Source organism: Equus caballus, chromosome 3 (genome assembly GCF_041296265.1).
Source record: "Equus caballus isolate H_3958 breed thoroughbred chromosome 3, TB-T2T, whole genome shotgun sequence".
Classification (NCBI taxonomy): domain Eukaryota; kingdom Metazoa; phylum Chordata; class Mammalia; order Perissodactyla; family Equidae; genus Equus; species Equus caballus.
In genome coordinates, this window is record NC_091686.1 from 60368634 (window position 1) to 60389725 (window position 21092).

The following is a 21092-nucleotide window of genomic DNA, read 5'->3' on the forward strand; positions in this document are numbered from 1 at the left end:
GTGCCTGGAGGGTCATTCCTTGTGGACCTACCAGGGAGCATTTCTAACAGAGTGAGTGTGGAATCCAGATTGCTGGGGGCTGAGGGTAAATCAAAGGCTGGACAAAAGAGGAGGTAGTGAGTGAAAACTATGCTTTTGGGAAATTTCTCATCAAAGGGAAAGGAAGTAATGCAACAGGAGCTTGACTGAGAAGGCAGGATCTATGGAAGGCGTTCTTTTAGGATGGAGGCTATATGCCCAGTTTACAGGCTAAGGGGAAGAGCCACATGAGATGGACGGATTAGAAACCCTTCAGAGAGTCTTGGGAGATGACAGAACGAAGAATAACAACTGGTAGAGTTAGGCTTGGAAGTCAGATGAGGACCTTCATCTTCTAAGAGGGCAGACAGACAGAGAATGATAGAAGTGAAAAGGTATTTTTGGCAGACAGAAGTTGAGCCTCTATGCACGGGTGATATTTAAAATATTTAACAACCAGTGCAGAGTGGGCCCCAGCTATCAGACACTGGTTGCACCCCAGGATTCCAGAGGCCCACTACTCTCTTCTGTGTTAACTCTTTTGTTGCTGGTCACGGCAAGGTCTCAGGGTAGAGGCTGGGGTAGCCGAGTGGCAGGCAGCAGAGCAGGGCAACAAAACTATAAGGCTGAAGCAACATCTCGTAGCTGGAACTTTAAAAGACTGAATAAAAATTAACTAAATTCCTCAAAAACAATCATTTGTGACAAAAAGAATATCATACTATAAAACGATTAACCTTTAGCTCTCTGATTTAGGGTTTTTTTTTTTTAATCAAATAAATAATGAATGCCTTTCATAAACTTAGTGCATGTTGGTAAAAGGTCCAAAGAGAGGGGATTGATTGAAATCAAAACTGTTCACACTCTTTTAGCTTATCCGGCTGCAGAAAAAACAACAGTCTGAGAGTCCAAATGGGGAAAATGGGAATACAGTGAATTTCAGAACACGGAATCTGGAGTTAGTTGAAGCTCCCCCTCTGAGCACCAGTCACAGACCCCTTTGCAACTCTGCTCTCCCTCTGGAAGAGGAGAGTGAGAGGACAAAGAGGAGAGTGATATGACAATACCTAGCACTCAAGAGAATACAGGAAAGTGCTTGGGGATTCCCAGATCACAGTTGCCAAGCACGTAATATGGAAACTGTCACCAAGGTAATTGTATCAACCTCAGCCACGTGTCAGCCTCCAAAAGAAGGCACCCCTGTACTTGTCAGTCCGCAGCATGGAAGCATTTCTCCCATGCCCCTCCAAAGCACTGCAGGACACTCAAAGGGTCTGCTGGGCCGAGGGCTGCTGGCCCGGTGGAGCCGACTCTCAAGAATTACTAAGGTCCTTGATCTAAGACATGCTGTATGTGGCTGTAGCCTTTTCAAAACAGAATATTCTGACTGAAAGAGACCTTTTATTTAATCCCAGCCCTTTAGAGATGAGGAAACCACGTTAGCCAGCTATTTAGCAGAAGTTTAAACCAACATTTAGATCCACCTGGATCTTTAATCCAGTATCCTTACTTCTAACTCTCTTGTTGGAAAGTTTAAGCTATAATTTATACACACATGAAGGCGGTTTCTTGATACACATCATTTATTTGTAAATCAGGTAAGATGCCAGAATGACACATCTTCAGAGGTTTTAAGGTATAATATGGAATGCATTATATTTTGAATGTATAGCTGATACATTGACCCAGTGGGACTCATGGTATAATCAGAAAACAACTTTATTCTCTTTTATCATGCCTGTTCCAACCTGCTTTAGGGGGCTAGTTGTTTTCTTGCATAGGAATTAATGCACAAGCCCTATGACTTTTTGGGTCACTTTCAAATAATAAAAAGGCCTCTGGTTACTTTTAGTCAAAAATACAGTCTTTATCGGTCATTAATATGTCTGGTACAGTGAAACAACAAAAACCTCCATACTTCCCTGGCAAAGAGGAGTGATGGCAGACTCCCTCTGTATTTCTCCCAGCCTGGGGCTTCTCCCCTCCCACACTCACTAGGCTGCCCAGCTCCTCCAGGATTAAAGGGAGGAAGAGAGAGAGAAGGAGGCAGAACGGCCTTGGGGGACTCTAGCCGGCGCGTGGCTTACTCTGGCCATGGAGATGACACTTTCTCTCATGGGCACTTTCATGGGTTTGTCAGAACCATCCTCACCACCACCACCCTGGGGAGTCTCTCACCACCCATTTCCTTGTCTCAGGCAAGTTCATTTTGTCTCTGATTGGTTGCTTAGATCCCCTCCTCCCCGCGGTCCCCTCCCCCTTCCCTGGCCCCTGGGCATCTGGAGGCAAATTTCCAGCTTCTTTCTGCTGAGTTCTCTGCCTTTCCAAGCAGCGCTGTTGGGCAAGATCAAAGCCAAGCCCACACTGTCTGTCTCACTCTTAGACTCGTCTTCCGTGGGAGTAAATTACTTCCCCCACCATAGTCCCTACCCTGTGTTCGAGCCGCTTTGGCAACCCTGGCCCTTTAGATTTCTCAGGCATGAGCCAGACACCAGTCCATGGTGTTCACCAAACAGCAGGGGACACATCCTGAGCTCTCTGAGAGGCCTGCCTGAAGTCCCTTTCATCAGACTTCAGGTGAGAGAAAGCCCCCTTGGCCCATCCCCGGGCGGGGGGGTGGGGGGGGTGCATAGGAGGGGCCTCTTAGAACACTTACAACATCTTTTACAGAAACCCTTCTTAGTCCACAGCAGTCTCCATTTCAACCCTGTTATACTTCAAGATAAGTGACAGGTTGAGGGAACACTCCTTTGCGAGTCCTACCTGGTAGTCCTGCGCCCTGTTCAGAATGTGAGAATGGTGGGCAACAATTACCTGGGGCCTCTGTCAAAATGAAAATAAAATAATAGCTCTCATTTAACATCCTGTTTCCAAATGTATTCTCCTCTTTGCAATGATCTCTATAAGGTTTTCTTTAATAGGTAGATGTTGGTAAAGGTCAAGTGCCGTTTCGATGAACTTTGTATGGTTTTGTTGTTTATTGGAGATTATTTGAATTATCGGTGGTTGGATAAGGATTGGCAATAGCTTTGTTATACAGCGATCTTTTTTGTTATAATGAGATTCATTGCAATCTGACCAGCAGCTGGATGCCCAGAATCCCTGGGATCGTTAGTTATGAGTTGCGCTTCTCAAATCTGTTTTTTCAACTGAATCAGGGAAGTGATTTGAATCATAAACAACAACAAATTGGCTGCCCGAATGAAAGGAAATGAGCCAGAATATAAAATTTCTTTGTAATTCTAATTGTTCTGTAGTGGTTTCAGTTAGATAACAAGTTGACTTGTATCAGAAAAACCACCATCCCTACTCAGGTGGATGCACGCCTGTGCTGCCCCCCAGCAGGGTCAGCAGACTCGCTAGGGCAACATGGTGTCAAAATCACTTTGTTTCCTCGTGGTCCTGTGGACCCTGCATATTGGTCTCCATCCTACCCTGCAGTTTGTGGCCGGCATCTACCTCCAGGCCTTAAACGCTGTTTGTTCTGTACTTGGCCCTTTCCTCAAAGCCTGAAGCATTTTGGAACCCTGTCGACAGATCATTTAAGAACACAGGATGAATCTTTATATACATTTTTAAAAAAGACAACCAGCTCTGGGATAGTATCTCGATTTTACACCCATACATGATTTAAAATATCTAAGGTCATATTGAGCACATAGTGGACAAATTCTGACGGGTGGGATATCAAGTCCAATAGAAGAAAGACAAATGCACGGAAAAACTTGTCTTGCTGGTCTTCAGTTCTCTTGAAGCATCACTAGAACCCTCAAGACATTAACAGAATCTGCTTATAGCAGCCAACTCTTCTCCGTGGCCAGCATTTTAACATAATATTTGAGCTGTCAATGTCACTGTCAGGAATGTAATTTATTTCACTCTTTATGTTTATTTGGATGGGCATTTTGGAGATGAAGGTAGCAGTGATTTAGTGCTGCTGACAAATGGCACTCAGCCTGATGTCCTCACCAATCCAGGTTGGTTTCTTAAGCAGAATTGGGCTTGGCTCTAGGTGAAAATTAAAATGTTCAAATAAATTAAACATAGCATAAGGGTTCTCATTCCTCCCATACAGAAAAGCAAAAGTAAGGGCATTTTACAAATTGGGATCCTATTTCCAGGAAAGCCAGTGACTCAGTCAACGGCGAGTCAGAATCACCTGTGACTCTCTGTAAAAATATCATGTCCAGGCCCCATTTCTCCCCTCAGCCCTCACCCTAGGTTCTGACTCAGGGGGTCTGAGGTGGACCCAGGTATTTGCATTTTTTGAAGCCCCCACTGGTGATTCTGATGTACAGAGTTGAGAGGGATCACCAACAGCTTGGGTGGACCCAGAAGTTTTAAAAGAATGGATTGGAAGAAGGTCTAGCTAGAGGGCTCCTTCAGTGACCACGCAGAGCAATGAATGGCATAGAGGGGATGGAGGGGGGTGGGAGTGTCACATCAGAGCGGGGGTTCATGAACCTCCTCAAGCAATTCTTAACTTTGAGGGAGTCACAGATCACTTTGAGAGTCTCGTGAAAGGCACAGCTACGCTCCTCAGAAAAATACACAAGGCTAACCCCCACAAAATTTAGCACATACTTTGAGGGGATTCTAGATTAGAATTAAGTTTTTGGTTTTGTTCTTTTAACCAGCTGGATGACAGTCCCATTCATTCAGGTAAGGAAAATGAGAGAGGCCAGCTTCCTGGCCTCAGAAAGCTCACAGTCTAGTAGCCAGGAGAAAGCAGTAGCAACAAATCAATATGCACAAACGTAGACAATGATCACAAGAGTTGTGGGGGAAGGGAGAGTTCTGGAATGTTGATTTGGAGAATTTGAACCTTGTGCTTTGAGAGGCAACAGATCATAGGAGACAGGTGTGGTATGAGGCCCCCCCAAAAGAATGGAGGTCAGTCTGACTAAGGGAGGTTGATAAAGGAGGACCTACTGTGGGAGTCCCAGGAGGCTACGTTTGGAATAGAAGTTCACAGACAGCGTGTGATAAAAATGGCATTGATCCACGCTGCTGCTGGAGGTCACCGACCTGGTGCCACCGGTGGGTTGGGGTCTAGGGTGGGGTAAGTTGTTAACATGCCGATGAATACGGTTTTATAACAGACTCGGAGGAGACACTGGGAGGAAGAGAGCAAGCTGGTGCTGGGACGGCGGCCTCGGAGCCGCTGTTCATCGCCAGGGTCAGAAGTTGGCCCTGTGTTTGTTCTTGAGGATGAAAGAAAACCGCGGGAGAACGCTGAGCGGCGGAGAACCACATTCAGCCAGTGGGCATGGAAATGAATTTTAGCTGCTATGTGCAAAACCCCTAGGTGTGTGGACCGAAGGAAGCCAGCCAGAAGGTTGCAACGGGTCAGGAATAAATAACCAGCAGGCGGAGGATCCCAGATTCCGTGCTGCCTTTTGTTGGGTGAGGAGCGCCAGGCAAAGCGTCCACAAAGGCTCTGGAAAGCAGCGGTCCACGCTCGGCTCCACCGCGGGTAACTCTTGGGGGCCCCGCGGGGTGGGAGCAGCTGGAGGCCCGGGGCGGTCGGCTCTCCCCCGAGGCCTCGCAGCCGGGACCCCAGAATAAGTCGGGGGCGGGCGCGGCGCGGCGGGAGGGGGCCGGGCGCGCAGATCCCACCCCTTCCTGAAGGAAGCGCCCTCCTCGCCGCCACCACCGCCGCCGCCGCTGCCGCCGCCGCCGCCGCAGCCGCAGGTCACGGCCCCGCGAGGCTGCCGCGGCCCCGCCGCACCGGAGCAGGTAGGCGCGGCGCCCCTCCCCCGCCCGGGCCCGCCGGGCAACCAGGGGGCGTCGGCCCCGCTCCGCGCCCAGCCGGGAGGCGGAGATCCGGGCGGCGGGGTCCTCCCGGCCGCGGGGCCCCGCTCGGCTTCGGCGCCCTCCCGCAGCGCCCCGGGCGAGGCGCGGTGCCCGGCGGCGTCCCGGGCTCCCGGCGGCGCTCCCCGCGCCCGGAGTGGGGAGCCGGCACGACCCGGCTCCGCCGCCGCCGCAGTGCCGTCCCCGAGCCTCCGCGCCGCCCGCCGCCTGGGCTCAGCTCCAGTCCTTTGACAGGTGTCCCCGATCGCCGCCCCGTGCAGATCCCCGGGCCTGTTGTGGTCGGGTGGTCTCTGGTCAAGTTTGGCCTCCCACTCTCACTGCCGTTCGCCGTTCACTTTACCGTGAGCCAAGTCAGGCTGGGTTGAGAAGCGGGGGACCCGGGAAGGAGGCACGAACTTGCCTTGCCCTGTGCACCGCCCCCCGCCCTAAATGCACAGTCTTGCTTTCCTGTCCTGGGTGCACACTTGGGAAGAAATGGGATTTTCGGTTTCTCCGGGAGACGGCGGTGGGTGGGTTACCGAGGCTGTTTGGTCGTCCGTTGCAATAAAAAAGTGATTAGCTTTGGGTTATGGAGAGAGCCCTTGCCTGGTGATTTTTCTCCTCCTGAAATGAATCAAATCGAGAATGAGAGTGGTTTTCCCATTTTAAATCCACAATCCTTTTCTCTCTACTCATCCCTCCCCTGCGTCCACCCCTACCTCCATAGCACTTTCTTATATCCGGAACACTGCACTGGTTTTTTGGTCGGGCTTATTGCAGCCAGACTGTCTTTCATGGCTGAGCCAGGACTGTGACCACGAATGTGAGAACGTAGCCTGGTTGGGGTGGAAGCTCCTCTTCTCCAGGAAACCCGCTCCGACTTCCTGCTTGCCAAGTGCTGTGAGGGAACCAAGGATACCAATAATATGTTTTTTAAAAAAGTTCTTGGATCTATTACAACAGCACAGCCTAAACGGTAATATGAGTTTCTGCTTCATTTCTCTGCTTGAATCAAAGGCAAATTTTTAATAATGCAGGGCTGTAACTCCATCCTGGACTGCACTTCATCAAAGGATAGGCAAATGTGGATGTATAGAGTCTATAATAACAGTTAATAAATTGACCTACTTAAAGTTGTCAAGGAAGAATTGTTAGGTTCACATATGTGATATTTGCAGATCAAAGAATTTTAGTCTCAACTCTCATGTATTAAATTCCAAACTTTTTCTTCTCTTGTGTCCTAGAGACACCATGTTTCCAAGATTAGCTGTAGCTGCCATCTCTTAATGAACTAGAAATGTGAGTTTAATCTTCAAGGCAAAGCATAGGAATTTTAATGGTGTGTCTTTATTTATACATTATTTAATAAATGTTTTGCAAACTCCCTAAATTGGAAGCTCAAAAACCGGACATGGTAAATGAGAGGATAAAGAAGTTTTGCTAACAATAATGACTAGTTGGTAGATGTTATGACTTTGAACAAACATATTAAAGTATTTAGAAAATGCGTGTTTATTATATTCTGCCATTAGCTGAAGGCAATGTGTTTGAATTATTTAAAGCGTCTTTATAGCAGTTGCTTAATTCGTATATTTCTTATCAAATGCCTTTCACAGGTTGCCTTGTGAGGGGAGATAGTTTGCTCTATGGAGTAATTTTTTTTGCATGCACATAATAATGCCTAATGTTTAGGCTTTGTTGTAGAACGGCCACAGACCGCAGTCACGCTCACAACGACCTTGCAGGGTTTTTGTGCTCACGTTACCTGCTTTGTGATCCTCAAGAGGGAGGATACTTTGCTTTGCAGTCTTGTCTGTACCTCTTGTTTCCCCTGTGACCTAGGCACACCTCTGCAGCACAGTGGCCAGATTAGCAAGGCAGCCTGGAGCCACCAAAGAGGAAAAGCTGGCTGGCCCCTGCAATCCTAGCCATTGGGTTTCATTATAATCTGGCCATTTGGGATCAGTTCAGAAACCAATTAAGCAAGACAGACACTGACAAGATAATGTATTACCTCTCACTCTCCCCTTCCCGAGAAGAATCTACAGCACTCAGAATCCACACTCCCGTGGTGATTAGAGTTCCGTGAGGCTCAAATGAGCTATGTGCTAAAGTTCTCAAAATGTGATACAAAGACCAAATGTTACTGAATCCGAGTTTAAGTTCATGAAAAGGCTAGGAACAGTCCCAGGGGTGTAATAAATATTTTCCTTATCTTAAGGCAACAACAGAAGTGCATCCCTACTTGTTTAACTGTGAACTTTTATTCCTGGAGCTGACGAGCCATGCATCTTTGTGTTTTTTCATAAGTTGCTCTAAGGACTTGCAAACTAGCTCGTAAATTAGTAGAAATTTAACAAGCTATTGTTATCGCCAAATTATCATTTCCTGGCATGTTTGGATCTTGAAAGATAACTTGTGTCGATGGAAAGTCTTAATGCAAAGAGATTTTAGACAGGCTGATTGGAATGATACTTTGAGATAATAATGGAATCTTTGGCAATCGCCTTGAGATTCAGCCCCACAAGCCAGCTCTGCTAGATAGTGCTTGGAACTCTTTACCAAATGAGAAATGAACAATTTTCTTTTTAGCATGTGTAAATGGCCTTTTTCTAGATCAGTGCTGTCCAATAAAACTTTCTGCAGTGGTGGAAATGTTCTATAATCTGCACCAAATGGTAGCCGTGAGCCACAGGTGGCAATTGAGCACTTGCAATGTGTCTAGTGTAATTGAGGGAACTGAATTTTAAATTTTATTTAATTTTAATTAATTTAAATAGCCACATGGGGCTAGTGGCTACCATATTGGACAATGCAGTTCTAAATTCTCTCCACTCGTTTCCTGCAGAGATACCACTTGATAGCAATTATCCCTTAATTAGAAGAAAGTGGAACTTGGCATTGATAGAACCAGGAGTTAAGATTTGACTCCGTGATCCTGTTGTTATGAAAAAACACTTGCAACTACTCTGAAGAAGGTGTTTTACGTTGAAGTTCAACTCTACTCTAAAAATAAAGTTTCTTGTTTTAATTTCCAAGTGTTGGCTAGCCACAAAAGTAAGCATCCCCCAGAGTTGTTTAGATGCTTGGCCTCAGGTGTCTGTGTTCTTGAACTTATTTTATTATTTGCTGTTTTGCACAATATAGAATCGTTTCTTCTTAGAGTCAGTTTCTGCACTTTTCAGTTTTTCAAGGGGAGGGGGATTTGGAGGGAGGTAGGAAGCTGATGGTGATGCAGAACTCTTCCCCACGTCCTCTCCTGCAATCACAGAAGCCCTGTGAGAAGTCTGACGAAGGAGTACCAGTGCCTCAAGGAGTGGCTGAACTCTCTGCCTTGGCTGGGCCCTTCTTGTTTGGTCTCTTTCCCTTGGGCTTCAAACCCAGATCCTCTCACTCAGCCCAGCCCCTATGGATAAACAAATCCACTTAAAAAATAACCTACCATTATTTTTAGTAAAACCATTGAAATGGGATTTTATTTAGCATCTACCATGTTGGCTCAGTTTTTAAACTAATTTGCTTTCATTAAAGCCGTTATTTTGACCATTTAGAGGGACACACTTTTAATTAGACTTTTTCACAGGACACTGTCTCTCATATTCCTTGGGTGAGTGACGCTCTGTCCCCCAGCCGTGCGCCTGGGAAATCTCTCCCCAGGCCAGAGCTCAGGGTCCTGGGGCTTCTCCTTCTCTGGGAGACACTCTCCCTCAATCAGGTATTTAGAAATTTCTCAAATGTGTTTGTGCATACTAACTAAAATATAAGTTAACCCCTAAGTTGTCTCTGTCCTTAAGGTGTTAACCCTCTAGGATGACATTTCCCAAATTAGTGTCCACCCCACAAGGGGATGGGCATGCTCGAATAACTTTAGGAAACGTCCCACATGATCTTTTTTTGGAGATTTACAATGCACAATAGCATAGTAAAGCCTCTAAAATGAGATCTATATACTTATTTAACTTTTTTATTGTTAATGTTTGCCAAAAATATTGTCATACAACACTTAGCATAGTATTTTTCAAATCACACATCCTGGTCATGAGATCAATTTAACAAGTTAGGGTCAGCATTTCTTTTAATGAAATGGAACATAGGCTGGGAATTATCATTGCATCCCTCCGAGAGAGGGTTACTAGTGTTTGATGAAACTTTTGGGTCCCAGTGTAGAGCAAGTGCAAGGCCACGAGGCAGTGGAGAGTGGTGGTTAAGAGCGCTACAGAAACAGGCCCCCTGGGTTCCAATCCTGACTCTGCTCTGCCCAGTCCATGTGTAGTAAGCACTATATAAGCATGGTCATTATTTGTATTATTATATAAATGTATGTATGTATGCCGGATCACGATGTAAAATATAAAATACTGCCTTGGAAAGTAGGCTTGGGACCCACTTTGGGAAACATTGATCTAAGACATATGTAATAGCTAACAATAATGAGCAACGTTACTGAGTACTTACCAAGGGCTCCAGGCTGCCTGCTGAACCTGGGCAGCCTGGTGACAGAGCCCACGAGTTCAGCCACCTCGCCTCCCATACTGCAATGCAATGGTGGTAGATAGATGGACGTCTGCAGACCTGTGAAACGCCAGCATTGTCCAGCATTGCACAAGTGCGGAAATGAGCTGATGACAGCTATTTTCTGTGTCAGATGAGGCCAGATGGGTGAGAGGGAAGTCATTGCACATTTAGGCCGGAAGAGACCTCACTGCTCCCAGCCTGTGGCCTCTGAAGGCTAATGCCTTTGGACAGAGAGCCTGGTGCCCAAAGAAACCCGAATGACCCAGAGACTAACTACAAATTGTGTCTCCAGACTTCAGTCTTCCTTCTCACTTCCTAACTTACGCATGCTGGTTTGTAGCAAATAGTCACAAATATTCTGAATAGATATTTCCGTCCCATAAATCACTCACTTTCTTCTACATTCTGAATTATTTGTTTTTCAAAATTACTTCCTGCCCGTAAATGCTTCACGATATATTCTTAATAAATGGAAAACAATGTTGTTTTAATAATTTCATATAAAAGGAGATATCTTTTTGTCATCGTTGTTGTTGTTCTTGTTTTGAGGACGATTAGCCCTGAGCTAACTGCTGCCAATCCTCCTCTTTTTGCTGAGGAAGACTGGCCCTGAGCTAACATGCCCATATTCCTCTACTTTATATGTGGGATGCCTACCACAGCATGGCGTTTGCCAAGCAGTGCCATGTCCGCACCCAGGATCTGAACCTGCGAACCCCGGGCTGCCAAGAAGAGGAACATATGCACTTAACCGCTGCGCCACCGGGCTGGCCCCTCCAGCTTCAATTTTAAGATATCTCCTGTGGCCGGCCCGGTGGCACAGCGGTTAAATTTGCATGTTCCTTTTCTCGGTGGCCCGGGGTTCGCAGGCTCGGATCCCAGCTGCGGACATGCCACCGCTTGGCAAAAGCCATGCTGTAGTAGGCGTCCCACATATAAAGTGGAGGAATATGGGCATGGATGTTAGCTCAGGGCCAGTCTTCCTCAGCAAAAAGAGGAGGATTGGCAGTAGCTAGCTCAGGGCTAATCTCCCTCAAAAAAAAAAAATAATTGAGGCTGGAAATCTTTTTTTTTTCCCAGTGCAATCTAGAAAGTAAAACTCATTTCATTTTAGAAGTAGATTTCAGTTTTCCTCAAAGGTCAAACTACATTGAAGTGATCGCCTCTCTGTAGACTGTGCCAGGTAGGAGAGAAGAGTCAACAGGCTGTCATTGTGGTTACTTTTCTTCTTGAAAAGGTACGGGGAGGCCAGCCCGGTGGCATAGCGGTTAAGTTCTCACCCTCAGCTTTGGCAGCCTGGGGTTTGCTGGTTCCCATCCTGGGCACGGACCTACACACGCTTATCAAGCCATGCTGTGGCAGGCGTCCCACATATAAAATAGAGGAAGATGGGCACAGATGTTAGCTCAGGGCCAATCTTCCTCAGCACAAAGATTTAGGATTGGTGGCAGATGTTAGCTCAGGGCTAATCTTCCTCAAAAAAAAAAAAAAAAAAGTACAGGGCTCTGTCTAACATACTAAAAATCCTTAAGATATTCAGACTTTGTTCAAGGCTGTGGAATCGTCCATCTCCGAGAACAGTGTGCAGACTCTATCTGTAGAATACAAAGGAGTGAGATGAAGTGTCTTTGAAAAAACATAAAAAGTCATGTAACACTTTTAGGCAAGTATAGACAAAGCTTAAGAAATAGTTGTGGTTAACTTCGGCAGTAGAGGAAATTAGCCTGTACTTTACATGGTGTTATTTAAGTCTGAAGCAATTATAGTGAATTATAATGGTTTTCAACTAAATGTAAACATGAATGTCTCCAAAAATAGCATAGCCTTACTATCATCAGACATTTCATTTATTAGCAAAGTAGACTTCTTGTGTTTTTTTACACTTATGATGACTTAGCTGCCAAAGAAATATTTTAGATGGTAATCACTGGAAGTTTGAAAGCATAAATTAAAACTGTACATAACTAAAATGGGTATTATATTTTTTTAACTGGGCTGGTCAATAAAATAGTCTTTCAAATTATTTTTCATTCTGTTGATTCATAAGTGAAAAGGTGTCAATTAACAAATGTTGATACCATTGTAAAGCAATCCAAATAGAAATATTATTTTTCCCTGAACTTGGAGTGTTTGTGAATTATAATTCTGTGGTGGAATTGTCCTGTGATTTCTAATGGAAATACAGCTCCTGGAATTTCAAAATTCTACTTTTCACTAAGACTTAAAGTGTATTTACATAGAAATGTTGGTAACTAAACTGTGCCTACATGCTGTAGCAGGAATATTAACTTGTGGGTGGCAGTTTTTCTTCCTTGTGGTATTATGTTCCCACGTAGCCTAGACTTCAAAAGTATGTCATTTTGAAAAATTATCCAGTGTTGTCAGTGACAGCACAGTGTTCACAAGAACCATATTTATCTCCCTGTAATTTTAGCAGCTAATAGACTTGTTCTTGAGAAAGCTGATTACCTTTTCCATGACATTTTGATTGGTGTTTTTCCATTTTAATTTGAGCTTATATGTGGCATAAAAATTGATTTAAATGAAAAGGAATGGGTTGCCATTTGTATACCAAAATTTTTGTTGTATGTGTATGTGTGTAAAAATAAAGACAAAAATTTTCCATTAACTAATCTAGGGAAAGGATATTATTGTGATCAAATAGTGACACATCGTGGTCTTGTGAGATCAGGCCTCTGAACCAAGTGAATGTTCACTTACGAGCCATAAATCTGGCAATTCAGAAATGGTGTCCTTTATTAGCTATTGGGCAATATTTGTGAAATCGAAAATTTGTGAAATTGGGAAATATTTGTGGTCTCTGGCTCAGAGTAACTTTTGTTTTGCACTGTTACTTCCTCCTTATTCATAACACAGATTTTAACTCATTTTATCACATGGGAAATTAAAGAGGATTGTTCTGGATGATAACTGCTCCCCTACTGAGCATCTAAGAGCTAGAAAAAGCCTTTGAAAGTCACGTAATTTATTTCTTACAGTCTTGGCATGACCACGGTCATCACAGAGAGGTGATGTGTAGACTCCATTCTACTTTTAGACTATGAATATTTTACATTAGTTCTTGACATGCTGTTTATCCAGGCTGACTTACCTGAACTTTGATGTTGAACCAAGGCTCACTTCAGTTTCATGTATCTCCTGGTTTGCTTGCTTGTTGAGTATTTACCTTGTCTTTTCAATTAAATCATTGTTTCTTTGTGTATGAATTGTATTATGTAATTTTTTGGTATCCCGCTGGGTTATCTGAGGACAGAGGTTGGCAGACTATTTTGTAAATAAAGTTTTTTGGAACACAGTCATCCGCATTGGTTACATATTACCTGTGCCTGCTCTGCATCACCACCGCAGAGTTGAGTAACTGAAGCAGAGCCCATCTGACCCATAAAGCTGAACATCTCTACTATCTGGCCCTTTATAGGAAAAGTTAGTCAACCCCTGTTCATCTGATACTCTTCCTATGGGGTCCTTGAAGAAAATGTGAAAAAAATGGCCTATTACAAATTATATATGGCCAATTGCTCGCTTTAGGGACAGATTACACATCTGAATGACCAAATGAATGTTGAATATTTTCTCTCTTCCTGTTCCACTGGCCATTGACTGTGAAAGAAAGTGTCATCAGCTAGTCTTAGGTGTTATATAGACCTGGGTCACTAGCTGTGTAACCTTGAATAAGTTACTTATATCTTTTAAGCCACTGTTTCCTTGTGTACAAAATGAAGATAAGAATGATACCTCCTGGGGCTGGCCCCCTGGCCGAGTGGTTAAGTTTGCGTGCTCCACTGCAGGCGGCCCAGTGTTTCGTCAGTTCGAATCCTGGGCGTGGACATGGCACCACTCATTGAGCCATGCTGAGGCGGCGTCCCACATGCCACAACTAGAAGGACCCACAACTAAGAATATGCGACTATGTGCCAGGGGGCTTTGGGGAGAAAAAGGAAAAAAATTAAATCTTTAAAAAGAAAAAAAAGAATGATACCTCCTGTTGGGAGATAATTCTCCATGCATCCCATGCATTTCGACAGGTCTTACAAAGAGAGGCACTGACTGCCTTCTTCTCAAGGATGTTCGTGTAGTGAACAAACAGTCTTGGATGATAGGGATAGTGTTGCCCTCAGAAGTAAAGTGCAGGCATGCTTTTATCCAGTATAATAGATTTGAGTTCCCCCAGCTCAGAGTTCCTGTCCAGTGATGCTACTCACTGCGAGTGCAGGTGTCATGTGGCCCTCTTTGTGACAACCTGCAGGAGTTGGAGCTGGGGAACTGGTGCAAGAAAATGCTGATTACTCCAGCTACTGCTATTGCTGTGAGTAATAAAGTCTTTTGTCTCTGACCCCGAAGTCTTGTGTCTTCTCCCAGCATCCATGAAACTGGGGCAGGCTAGCTCGTGCAAACAGCATAAACTCTCAGACTTTCACAGTTCTTGGACAACTATTCTATGGATTTTTTATGAGAATTGAATAAGGTAATGAATATAAAACATTTAACACAGTACCTGGCATATAGTAAGTGCCCAATGAATGTTAGCCATTAATTACTATCTAGCTGGCTATTAACCTCCAGTGTGAAGTCGAGTCCCAGTTTTGTGTGGACAACTAATATCTTAAGATGATGTTTTTTCAAACTGTAGGTCACCGAGGCTATGCAGTTAAGTAGGTTTATTTTTTTAATGAAACAGGAAATAGAATATAATTGAGTAATAAAATATCCAAATGTAATATGTAGTAAGGATAACTATTGATTTTTAGGACTTTCAGTTTCAGTTATATATATATATATACATATATATATATATATATATATATCTGTATACAGGATTATGATAAAAAATGTATTTTTTTATTGTTGGTCAGGGTCAAAAAAAGTTGGAAAGCCACTGCTGCCCTAATACATGTATGGAACTGTTCAGGAAAACTTTTGTTCATGAGAGCATCAGATTACTTTCTTAGTTCTCCTTCCTGAAAAGGGCTCTAAAGGGCCATCCTGACACATCTAGATGTCACTGCCGAGAAGAAAAGACCAGAGATTCAGTTTGTTCACCCTCTGCATACTACATGGCTCAGTTTTCCCATGATTGGCAGGAAATGAATATAACCACCCAGGTTGTTTTCTGAAGAAAAGGATTTTTGTATATTAGCACTGTTCAATAGAACTTTCTGTGGTGATGGAAATGTTCTGTTTCTTCACTGTCCAATACAGTAGCCACTAGCTATTGAGCACTATTGAGTGCTTGAATATGCAACTGAGGAACTGAATTTTAATTTAAAAAATTTAAAATTTGGATTAATTTAAATTTAAATAGCCATTTGTGGCTATTGGAACACACAATTTTAGGTTGAACGCAAAAGTGTGGTTTCCTCCAGTACAATTAACAGTATGAGTTGGCTTCTGGTACTATCCTAAGGTGTAGTGACCTTCCACTGAGTTGTTCAAACAGCCATTGACCCTTGCCCATGGCTAGCTTGAGCAGACACTGGGGGAAAGAAGTGCTTGACAAGCTGCTACCTTGGACAGCGCCACAAGCCCGGAAAATGTCGCAAGGACATAGGGGGCAGAGGTTCTCAACCCTGGCTGTGCAATGGAATCATCTGAAGAGCTGAAAAATCAGGCTGCACCCCAGGCCAATTAAGTCAGAGACTTTTTCTTTTTTTTAAGATTGGCCCCTGAGCTAACAACTGTTGCCAATCTTTTTTTTTTTTTTTTGTCTCTGCTTTTTCTCCCCAAATCCCCCCAGTACATAGTTGTATATTTTAGTTGTGGGTCCTCCTAGTTGTGGCATGTGGGATGCCACCTCAACATGGGCTGATGAGCAGTGCCATGTCCGCGCCAGGATCCGAACTCGCAAAGCCCTGCACCGCCGAAGCGGAGAGCGTGAACTTAACCACTCAGCCACAGGGCCAGCCCCTAAATCAGACATTTTTAAAAAACTTCCCCGGGTGTGCTATTGTGCTCTCTCAGCTGGGCAGCATCACAGGTGGGCAAGGCAGCCTGTGTGCTTTGATGCTCCGTCATAGTACCAGAGGCATGCCTGTGGTCAGAGGGTAGGGGAATGGGCACATGAAAGACAGTGGACCCCTATCTTATCTTAAGCAGAAAGACTCCAGCTTATCTTTGGTGTTGGGAGCTGAGTTGTTTTCCTACCCAGTTGCCCTGGCAACAGAGGCTCCCTTGCTCAGTGAGGCCAAAGTGCGAATTTGTGTATGACAGAGTTGAGTTTCAAAGATGGAAAAAGATGGGCTCTTACTGACTGACTCACATGTTCAGTGCCTTCCATTTATATATTCAGTAAATATTTATGGAGTCCCTACTGTGTGTTTGAGATATGCTGTTCTTGCTCCATCTAGTCGGGGAGACCAACATGTAAACAGTTATCATACAGTAGGGTAAGCATTATTATAGAGAGAAGAATCATAGGGGCCTTGAGAGCACCCAAGAGGGGGCACTTATGGGGGGAGAGACATCAGGGGGCTTTCCCAGAGGTGGTGACACCCAGGTTGAGTCTTATAGTATCAGAAAAAGTAGTCACATGAAGAAGGGAAAATGAAAAAAAGAGCATATACAGCCTGGGAGGAGGCCGTGGCCGACATTTTCTGTCCCTCTCAGACTGAACACTGTAAGACAGCTCCCTCCTAGGGGAGACCCTCCCTGCTGTTTTAGTAAACCTCATGGGATATCCTTCTCCTAACCAGCCTTCATTATTTATTCACTCACTCACCTATTCGTTCAACAAGTGTAATTTATTGAGACATTACTATGTGTAGACATGATCTGGGTGCTGGTGATGGAGCAGTGAACAAGCAGACAGTGTTCCTACCTTCAGGGAGTTTTATATTCTGGTGGGGAAGACTGACCAGAAATAAATGAGGAAATAGTATAGTGTATGGCTATGTGCTATGGAGAAAAATAAATTATGGTCAAGAATTTGGAGGTACTGGCCATCCACCTATGTCCACAACCACATCGTCCTACCGCCTGCAGGACCGTAACTTGTGCCAACACGACCTCTCATACCCACCTCCCCTACCCCCATATATCACATCTTGTACTTTCACTACCTCTTAACTTTTTCACTTCTAGTCCTCTGTTGATTTCCCCCTATTTTTTCCTCTTCACCCTGGGAAATCCATGATTAATAAAGTTCTCGACGTTTTTGGCCGATTACTCTCTCACCCTCCTAAATGGGTCACTGCATAAAAAGGCTTGTCATCCCCAACTTTGAGGCTAACTGTGGTAAACCACCTCTCACCCTTCCTCATCCCTACGCTCCATCCAGCTCCTAGTCACTTCTGTTCATTTCTTGAAGAACTGAAGATCTGGCTCTGTGTCTTCCCTTACCTCCCTGACTTTTGTCATAGTCCTTGGTGACGGCACCATCCTGGCTCATCTGACTATGAATGTGTCTCAGAATCCATTGGACCTTAGTGAGTTCACCTCCACTAAACCATCACTACTCTCTTCCAACCCTCCATCCAAATTCTTGTCCAGCAGGTACTTTTTCACCTCACAAATCTTAACCCTGGTATCCCATTCTCTGAACAAAGCTATATCTCCTTCCAATTCTTTCATACCCTACTTCCTCTGCCTCGTTAACTTGAGATGTCCAGTCTCTTGACTTCCTTCGACTGTCAAACTCTTCCTTACACATGCAAATATATTCATATGCATCTTTATCTCCTTTCCTCAGAAGATGTGGTATCCATTTTTCCCCATGTTTAAGGCTGGCCATTACTTGAACCTTGAATGCCATCTCCTCGTGCCTCCTTCGGAACCTTTTCTCTGTTAACATTCCCTTCTCTTCTGTGGTCTTGTATCTCTCTCTACTCTTTACTGACTTCTTCCCGTCAGCCAAGCATTTGCAAGTTTCTTCCATCCTAAAAAATAGTCCTCCTAGGTTAAGTAAATTAAGGTGGATCTCTATAAGAGAATACTATACAGTCATCTGAACTATTGGTGGAAGTGTATATATCTCACGTGGAAAGATGATCACAAAAATAAGTGAAAAAGTATTAAAACAGCTTTATTAGTGATACTCTTTTCCAAATTTTATTTATTTATATTTTTATTTTTAATTATGATAAAATACACGTAATATAAAATTACCATCTTTAGCCATTTTTAAGCATACAGTTCAGTGGTGTTAAGTATATTTACATTGTTGCGTAGCCAATCTCTGAAGCTCTCATCTTGCAAAACTGAAACTCTGTGCCCATTAAACCACAGCTCCCCATTTCCCCTCCTCCCCCAGCCCCTGGCAACCACCATTCCACTTTCTCTATGAATTTGACTACTCTACGTACCGCATGTAAGTGGAATCATACAGTATCTGTCTTTTTCTGAGTGGCTGTTTCACTTAGCATAATATCCTGAAGGTTTATCCATCTTGTTATAGCATGTGTCAGAATTCCTTTCCTTTTTAAGGCTGAATAATATTCTATTGTATGTATAGGGCACATTTTAAGTGATTTCATTTTTGAAGAAAAATAAATTTGTTAGTATATGTAATTATATATAAAATATATACACGCACACGTAAAAGATTGTACATCAAAATGTTAAAAGTGATTTTCTCTAAATTGTGGAATTTTGGATACTTTTCATCTTCTTGTTCCTGATCTGTACCACCTAAAGTATTTACAATGAACGCAGTTCCCTGTTGTAAAGGCCAAAAGAGACAGACCTTCAGTGGCTCCCCGTCAGCTCCAGTCTAGTCAGCCCCATGATCGGCCCCTGCTCTCCTCTCCAGCTCACCTTTCACCACTCCTTGCCTTACCCATGTGCTCAGAGCACCACAGAACTCTGGTTCCTGCACACACGGAGGTGGATGCCTTGGGGCCCCTGCCCAGGCCACCGCAGCTGCATGGGAAGCCTCCACATCCCCGAAGGCTCAGCCGGGGTCACTTCTTCCTTACCTGCCCGCCCCCACTCTCCGTGCTGGGTCGGCTGCCTCCCTTTGGAGCTTCCTACTTCCCGGTACCAGTCTCTGGTGCTGCGCTTGTTTCCTAATTATCTGTGAGCTGCTTGGGGGCGGGGACTGTGCGTTCGTCTTTGTATTCACAGCACTTAGCACAGAGCCTGGCAAATAAAGCTGGGCAGCTTGGGGAGCCGCTGCTTGTTCAGAGGGGCTGGATCGCTGGATGCTCAGAAATGAGGCTGGAAAAGTAGGAGGAAGACTTGCCCCAAGGCCCTTCATTCAACCACATCCTGCTGCCCCTTGCATGAACCCTGTAAAGATTTGGAAATACTTCACATTCCGCTAAAAATAAATTAGATATTAAAATTGTTGAGGAACACTACATTTCTATCTTAATGATACCGGTGAACTCTGGCCCCCGTCCTTGGTCATGTGGCTATGCTGGGCCTCCCATTGTGTTGGGCTCATAACATGCGTTCGGTAAACAGCCGTCAACCTCTTTAATGACCCCATAGTTCCCTGCCATCAACTCTCTCTTCTCTAAATTCAGTGACTTTCACAGGCTGAGACAGGAGTTATTTGGGAGCCCAGAACACCTTTATTGTCACCCTCCAAGTCATAGGATAGTGACTGGCTGCTTACATTACGTGTATGATTGATCCCGGTCAGGACCCTTTTGAGAAATAAAAAAGTCGAAAGACCTACTGCTGGCATAGCTTTGGGTGCTGTGTTTAAGCACCCTGGTGAGTTAAGACTTGACTAGTGAATCCTTGTTGCACTTGATGTTGGACTGAGAGGGGCTTACGCTCGTATTGTGAGTAATAGTGGTTTACACTGGAAAGCTGTAATGGGCCTCTCAAATTTGTAAAACAAATTCCACAGGCTGGTACAGTTTAGTAGTTTGAGATAATTCTCTTACATGTAAAAGGTGGCTTCTAGGCCTTCTTTACAGGGGGATTAAAAGGGCAGAAGGAAAAATGGAAAATAGTTTTAATTTCCGTGGAACTGAATCAGTTGGGGCCATCTTCAGCTTCTCAGCCCACTAGGATTTATCTTGTTTTTCCTTGAGCAAAGTGGCCCACTGTAAGGGATTCACCCAAAGCATCTGAAATAATTTTAGCAAAAATTATTGATGACAGGACATTTAATGTTTGAAATGATCTACTTTTCAACTGTTGCACCAATACGTGGTATATTGGCCTGTGCTGTTCGCATCAGAATCACAGTGGCTTCATTTAGTGTTTCCTTCTTACCAAGATCGGACTCTTTTTGTAGAAGTTTGGCTAGACTACATAGTCCTGGTTATGATGTTGTCTTTTTTCTGTTGTTTTTGCCCAGTAGGCCAGAAAAGGAAGTAGCAACCTCACTTGGAACAAGCATTAGACTTGGAGATAGGATGTCAGCATTTAAGTCCCGGCCTAACCACCCTCTATACTGGCTACGTGCTTGGATAAGTTATTTAATTTATGTGTTAGAGTTTCTGTTGTTCATCAGTGACATGTGGATTTGTTCGTCAGTCTTGCTCACTAAACTGTAAGCTTCTTCAGGGTAGGGGTTGTGGCTCGCCCATCATTGGAAACTCAGTAGGTGGGATGGGGCCTGGCAAGTCAGAACTCGAGAAATACTTGTCGAATAAATCAGATTCATCTTACTTCTTTCATGGATTGTTTGGAAGAGTGGGTCGGATGAGCAGCAGTACAGTGTAGTATCAAGAGCACAGACCTGTGGGGCTGGCCCGCTGGCACAGCGGTTCAGTTCGCACGTTCCACTTCGGTGGCCCAGGGTTCGCTGGTTCGGATCCCGGGTGCGGACAGGGCACCGCTTGGCAAGCCTT

General features: G+C 44.4%; 1 protein-coding gene across 5 annotated transcripts in view; it reads left to right on the forward strand.

Annotated features, from left to right (window-relative positions):
• The first annotated feature begins 2425 nt into the window (after window positions 1-2425).
• Window positions 2426-21092, forward strand: part of TMEM150C (transmembrane protein 150C) — an 85040-nt gene continuing 66373 nt past the window's right edge. Inside the window, exons 1-2 of one of the 5 annotated variants that reach the window (XM_001493769.7) lie at window positions 2426-2595; window positions 5327-5494. Coding sequence is in view for 1 of the 5 variants with exons in the window: in XM_070263611.1 (XP_070119712.1) it covers window positions 6738-6787 (50 nt within the window). In the remaining 4 variants the exon portion in view is untranslated. Of the gene's footprint in view, window positions 2596-5326; window positions 5495-5584; window positions 5758-6538; window positions 6788-21092 lie in introns of those variants that run through there. The other 4 variants (XM_070263612.1, XM_023637842.2, XM_070263613.1 and 1 more) reach the window with 4 other exon arrangements.